A 7,479-nucleotide genomic window follows, 5' to 3' on the forward strand; every position below is an offset into this window, starting at 1 on the left:
GACAAGAATTAATCATCACTGTTTAAAGTACTTATTTCTAAGTCACTTTCATTAATTCTATTGTGCCACCCTAACTTTTGTGATTTAGCCCAAATGTTGTAAAAAAATCCATTAATTCCATTATGATACCTTAACTTTTACAATTTAGCCCCATATGTAGTACACCGATTTCTTTAATTCTATTATTACTCCCTAACTTTTGTAATTTACCCCCATATGTAATTCACCAATTTCATTAATTCTACTATGGCACTCTAACTTTTGCAATTTAACCCCCATATGTAATACACCAATTTTATTATTTCTATTATGGCACCCTAGCTTTTACAATTTAGCCCCTATTTTTTTATTAGAAAATTGCGAATGGTATCTTGATAAACTATGCATAAATATTTTATAATTTTCTCAAACTTAAGTAATAATTTGTTATAAACTCTAAAGATATATCTTTCATTACAATAGTTATAAGGCAGGCAGGTCTTTTTATCAATGGAATAAGAAATTTATACCAGATTTATCCTTTGTACTACATGCCAAGTAGTATTAGCAAAGGAATAACAAAGTACTACAAAGTAATTAACAAAATAGCCTTCAGGGAGTGTAGTTTATGGGCAAATGAGCATTATCTATTCAAAGTACCAACTTTTTATGGGCATTTTACTCTCAAACATATAATTTATGATAAATTTATAAATGTTTGTAAGTAAAATTAAAAAGTGTTACACTGATTTCTTACAAAACGAAAACTGGCAGGTTATCTTTTCAACATAAATTAAATTTTTTTAAAAAAAGAAATGGCCCATAAAGTACCAACTCTTTGTGGGTTTCCTCCATTACATGAACAAATATTCTGCTCTTTATGGGCATTTCACTCTGAATCATTTAATTTATGTTAAATACATAAATGTTTGTAAGTAAAATTCAAAAAGTGTTGCACTAATATTTTTATGAGAGGGAAATTGGTAGGTTTTGTATTTAACATAAATTAAATATGTGAAAGCAAAAAAAAAAGAAATTACCCATAAATCTATGTCTTGCAAATCTATACTAGTAAAATAGTTTCAAACAAAATTAAACATTAAAATAAACTGTAATTTATACACATTAAAATATCTGTAATTTATACACATTTTGCAACTACTACTTTGTGTTTTCTCTGTAATGAATTTTTTAACTATTGAGAACTTAAGTTTTGTCTTGCAAATCTATACTAGTACAATAGTTTTAAACAAAATTAAACATTAAAATAAATGTTTGAAAAAGAACAAAAGCACATTTATTACTTGCAGTAATGTACCAAAATTTTCTCAACCATTATCAATATTTTCACAAAACTATTAAAAACTAGCAATTGACAATATTAAAAACTAGCAATTTAATTAGTGACGACTTTTCTTGTCATTATAATCTTGAATAAATTAGTGATAACATTATGTCATCACTAAATTTTCTTTGATTTTGACTTAACAATAATGTCTTATTAATAGCATTTGATTATTTTTAATGAAAGTCTGTTATAACCATAGAATTTGACTTTCGTTATTTTCAATTAATGATGTACTTTAGTGCTGCAATTATAAAAAATTGTAGGGCTAAAATATTTGCAAATTATAAAAGTATATTTTCACTTATATGTAATTAACAAATTTTGCCACCTATATTGATGAAAATTTGTGTTTTTGTACTAAAAAATAAAGAATAATACTATAGCAATAAATCTATGCTTCAAACCAAATTAAAAATAAAAAAAAAACATGATGATTGGTCTTAAATGTTGGGAAAATGATTATTTTTATTGAAACTATGTTATAACCATATAATTTGAGTTTAATTATTTTCAATTACATGATGTTCTTTAGTGCTGCAATTATAAGAAATTAGTATAAAATATTAGCAAATTATAAAAGTACATTTTCAATTATATGAAATTAACAAATTTTGCCACCTATGTTGATGAAAATTTTTATTTTTTGCTAAAAAATAAAGAATAATACTATAGCATTAAAATCTATGGTTCAAACCATATTACAAATCCAGAAAAAAAACATGATTTTTGGTATCAAATGGAGGGAAAATGAGTGAAGTCAAAATTTTGATCAAATCATAGTGAAAGTGCCGCGCAACAAAAACAATATCCAAAGCAAAGCAAAGACCAAAGCAGCGGAACACATTCTGAAAACAAAAGCAACGGAACACTTGGTCTGAGTTAAAGCAACGGAACACTTGAGCAACACAAACTTTCACCGAGCTGAAACAAACAAGCTTCTGCACTGAGCACAAAACAGAGCTTCCGCACGGCACCTGATACTTTCACCCACACAACAAATCTTCTCACCAGCATCACCATGGCTGTCCAGCATTAAAGGGCAAGGTTTTCATTGGAAAGGTTCATTTTTCTCTCTCCTATACATTTTCCCCAATTTTTCCAAATCCCTAATATTCTACAATATTTTTTGCAAATTTCTGCCCAAAATCTTTTAGCAGCTCTTGATTATTAGATGCTATCATAGCTATGTTGTTATTTACTTGATCATTTTCTCCAATTGCTTTATGGCCCTAATTTTGATAATAGGTTTTGGCATATCCTCTAGTTTTCTTCGTCAACCATATTATCACATCACTAAATGGCTTTCTGATCTTAGCCGGTGACCACAATTTCATTTAGCTATGGTTTGTTTTTCAATTTACTTGACCGAGCTCAGGTAGGACATTAGGAACTATGATGAGTCAATTTCAGGCTAATTGTAAAGCGCATAGCCATCAGTGGAAGCTTTAAGGACTTTCACTAACCTGGAATTGGATGTTCTCATATTTAGTTCAAAGTCACGTATTCCTTAAAAGATATGAGCAATTTGAAAACCTGTCTTTCTTGTTAGTAAACTGATTATGCTCAAAGTCCTCTTTTTCCTAAAGATACTCTAGATTCTAAGTTTGTTAAAAGGAGATGCTAAATTTATCTTTAATGGATGTTAAAGAGGCTGGTGGAGAAGGTCTATGCCTTGTATTCAAGTCCTTACAGATGCATGCCTTTTTTCCTTTTTGCCTCCTCTTCTCTTTTTGCGAGACTTTTCTGCTGCCAATAGAGTGGTGCACAGAAGCTAGAAGTACCTGTTCAGTGGTATGCAGTTGTCATTGTGCATTGCCCTTGCTTCTGTTTTTCATTTTTTTTCCCTCCCCTGTAACGTTTTCTTTGACTTTGAATCTATGTATTCTGTGCATTACTGAACACTTACAATCTTCATGGTCAAAATTTCTATATGTTACGAGGTTTGATTGTACAAAAATAGAGCATATGAGTTTTGACTGCATGCTCTTTTTTTGCCGTGCAAAAAAGATTGATCTTATATGGCTCTGTAAGTATAATGGGAGTAGATTGGTCAGTATGTGAGGAACTAAAGCAGAGAATTAGATAAGGAAGAACTGGCCCTGAGTGGGAGACAGATGTTGACTCCATTTTTGTTAAATTCTCCAGATAAAAAGTAATCTGATGGTTCGAATGGTAATCTGATGAATGTAGGCAGACAGATAGTTGATTTTCATGGAGAGATGGTCCTATTGGAGAATTACAGTGCTCTTAACTACACTGATATTTGCCTGTTGTCTATTTCTTACACCTTGTTGATGTATTTTAGAAAGCGGTGAATGATATGGTGCCTTTTTGACAACTAAGTTCAGTGAATTATTTGGTTTTGGATGATGATATGATAAACATTGCTACTCAAGGAGGAAATCTTATTATTGCATTCCAATGTTATGATAAGTTGTTCATCTCCTGTCTGTGTTACCCTCTGTCATTCTAAAGTATTTGGGATCCCTGCATAGGTTCAGTCTTTCTTAATAAAATTTAATTCCAATGCTATTTATATATCTGTACTGAGCACCTTTTTAAATGCTGAACTCTTAGAAGTAGCTTCTGCTGAAAAAGGGATAGCAAACAACAGTTGTTTAGCCTCATTGTTTGCTTTAGGTTGGAGTGGCAGATTAGTTTTTCTTTATTATGAGCAATCAGTACGAGATATCTATCAATCATAATCAGAACCGGGCTCCCCACTGTTTGGTCTTCATACCGTTGGGGATCTTGTGTTCCATTTCCAGTACATTTCAAGGAACTGTAGTACATAATTAGAGCTGCTGACCCATTATAATTAGCAGAATTATTAGTGAGTACACCTTTTAAATTGATGAATTTGCCTATTGATGTGAAATGCCAATATGACTAGGTGCTACAAAAGGTAGCAAGATGTGGAAGTCCATTTAATGAAACCATTCTCAGTAATGACTTCTAAAAAAATAACAAGAATTTTTTGGTTAATTCTAGAATGTTTTAGTTCTTACATGACCAACAAAGGTGAATCTTGGTATTTTTTTAGCAATACATTACATACAACATTTCCAAAATGTATGATGCTTTTTTTTTTGGGTCAAAAGTCAACTTCATATATGTAACACAGTATCATTCAATGTCTGATGCTGGATATTGGAAAGATATGTATCAAACATTTCAAACTGGAGGAGCTACTTGTTCATCTTATTATGCCAAAAAAAAAAAATCTCCAGATATACTTTTCTGGTTGTATCTCAAGGTTCAGGGTGGGAAAAATGGCATTTAAAATAGAAAACAGAAGAAAGAAAACATAACTCTAGTAAGTTGACTGTGTGAGTTATTTTACATCTGAACATGTGAATAAATTTCTGCTGTGAATCAGTTTCCTAGCCTTAAATGAACCGACACATGAGATAGATGAAAATATCTTCTAGAAATTATTATTGCTTCAATCAAACTCACATACTTTAATCTCTCGCTCTCTCTCTCTCTCTCTCTCTCTCTCTCTAGAATTAAATCTGAAGACTTAATTCCTACCACTAATTATACAAGACATTAGTGGCTTACCATATAATTGGGGATATTCTTGATAAACAGGGTTGGTGACAAAAGCACTTGACGTTTTCTCCCAGTTGCATTTCAGACCAGATGTAAGGAGGTTCTTGTAAAGGCACATACTGCTGCATCTGGAGCTGTGCTAAGATTGCAAATAGCTCCTGTTCTTGGTAGGAAAAGGAAACCAATTGAGTGGTCTGAGTTTCAGGTACTGTTCCTTCTTACCATTATTCAGGCTTGAAATTTATATTTGTGCTTTACTCTTCTATTATTTCTGCGTTGGGCATCTTCCCTTTACAAATATATGATGCCTGATCCTATGTTTTTTGAACATGTAGTGTGCTGTTAGCTAGCAAAATCAGCCTATGAAATTGATTATTCATGTTATGGCTTTATCTTTTGTTTGCCAAACTTTTGCATGTATACTGTGGCTGCAGATTCTATTTAGTTTGTTGCCTTACTAATGCATTTGTACTTGAGATGGTTGATTTTTGCTAAAAATATGTTTTACACCTTGGATCCCATTGCTGGTATTTGAGGAGTTTAAATTTAGTTCATATTACATTGCATTTGTTTTCTATATAATGTGGCGGTCATATTCTTTATGGTAGGATAAAGGGCTGCAACAATATGGACAGGAGTTGGATGTCTATTAAGAACTACCTAGACCCCAAGTATTTAGATGGAGTTGATGAATTTATTAAGTTTGCTTTTCTAGGCAAGGATCCTAATTGTAAACTGCCATGTCCTTGCAAAGTATGCAATAATTTTGAGGATCAAACTAAGGAAGTCATGGCCAATCACTTGTGTCGAGGAATTGTTGATAGTTATACTAGGTGGATATATCATGGCGAAGGGTTTGAATCTGATGATGAGGATGATGACATAGAAATAAATGACAACGATAGTGACTTTGACAGTATGGAGGAGCTGTTAAATGATGTAGGAGTTGCTAACTTTGGTGAGAGTTGGAGACATTCACCGGAACTTGATACGGGTGCTTGTACCGAGAAAGAAGGAGAAGCAAGTAGGTTTCTAAGATTATTATCGGAGGCTGAAAAATCTCTATACCCAGGCTGTGAAAAGTATTCAAAACTCTCGTTTATTGTCCATATCCTCCACTTGAAAACAATGAATCGGTGGACTTGTAAATCTACTGATATGTTGCTGAAGTTCTTGCATCAAGTATTTCCTACAGCTTTGATTCCCAGTTCATATTACGAGGCAAAAAATTTCATCCGTGAGTTGGGGCTGAAGTGTGAAAAGATCCACGCCTGTGAAAATGATTGCGCACTCTTTTGGAATGAAAATAAAGGCCTTGATCATTGTCCAAATGAAAAATGTAAAGCACCGCGGTATAAATCTCCAAATTCCAAAATACCTAGAAAGGTGTTGCGTTATTTTCCATTAAAACCAAGGCTGCAAAGACTGTTTGTGAACAAAGAGATTGCTCGGGATATGAGGTGGCATAAGGAGAGACGTGTAGATAATGAGAACATGATGCGACACCCTGCTGATTCATTAGCTTGGAAGGATTTTGATAGAAATCACAAGTCCTTCGCTGAAGATCCTAGAAATGTGAGGCTAGGACTTGCTAGTGATGGCTTTAATCCCTTTGGAACCATGAGCAATTCATACAGTATATGGCCTGTTATCCTTGTTCCTTACAATCTACCTCCTTGGAAATGCTTAAAAGATCCATTTTTTTTCCTATCAATGATTATTCCTGGTCCCAAAGCACCTGGAAATGACATTGACATATTCTTTAGACCACTAGTTGATGAGTTAAAAGAGTTATTTGCCACTGGTGTGGAGACATATGATGCCTTCAGGGAGGAGAAGTTCATGTTACGTGCAGCACTTTTGTGGACAATAAACGATTTTCCAGCATATGGCTATTTGTCGGGATGGAGTACAAAAGGGTACAAGGCATGTCCTGTGTGCTTAGATGAGACGACTAGTCTATATCTTAATAATGGTCACAAATGTTGTTACATGGGCCATCGCCGTTTTCTACCTATTGATCATAAATGGCGTCGAGAAAAAAAACAATTTAATGGAGAAAGAGAACATAGACAGCCTCCTAGGACCCTATCAGGTGAGGAAGTCCTCCAACAACTTCTTCGTATTGAGCAAGTTGAGTTTGGCAAGGCACCTGATTTGCTGCAACAGAAGAAAAGAAAACGCGTGCAGAACAGTTCAAATTGGAAGAAGATGAGCATATTCTTTGAACTTCCATATTGGAGTACCAATAAAATTAGACATAATTTGGATATTATGCACATTGTCAAGAATGTATGTGAATCTTTGGTAGGTACATTAATGAATATCCCTTCGAGAACTAAGGACACATGGCAGGCTAGGGAGGATTTAAAAGAAATGGGATTAAGGGAAGAGTTGCATCTACAACCGGGAGGTGGCGTATCTAAAGTTATGTCACCTGCATGTTACACTTTATCACGCCTAGAGAAAAAGAATTTCTGCCAGTTTTGAGCACTATCAAGTTCCCGGATGGCTTTGCTTCAAACATTCCTCGGTGTGTGAAGACCAAGGAGTGTCAACTTTTAGGAATGAAGAGTCATGACTACTATGTGTTCATA

The 7,479-nt window shown here is 33.7% G+C and overlaps 1 protein-coding gene across 1 annotated transcript; it reads left to right on the forward strand.

Moving 5' to 3' along the window:
• Window positions 1-5,509: 5,509 nt before the first annotated feature.
• Window positions 5,510-7,372, forward strand: LOC113773534. The gene has a single exon (XM_027318173.1). The coding sequence runs from the start codon at window positions 5,510-5,512 to the stop codon at window positions 7,370-7,372; it is 1,863 nt and encodes a 620-aa protein (XP_027173974.1).
• The last annotated feature ends 107 nt before the right edge of the window (window positions 7,373-7,479 follow it).

This window comes from Coffea eugenioides, chromosome 6 (assembly GCF_003713205.1).
Source record: "Coffea eugenioides isolate CCC68of chromosome 6, Ceug_1.0, whole genome shotgun sequence".
Classification (NCBI taxonomy): domain Eukaryota; kingdom Viridiplantae; phylum Streptophyta; class Magnoliopsida; order Gentianales; family Rubiaceae; genus Coffea; species Coffea eugenioides.

Bases quoted from the DNA above. Each gene is read 5' to 3' on its own strand.
- LOC113773534 (XM_027318173.1), top strand. From the start codon at position 5,510: ATGGACAGGAGTTGGATGTCTATTAAGAACTACCTAGACCCCAAGTAT.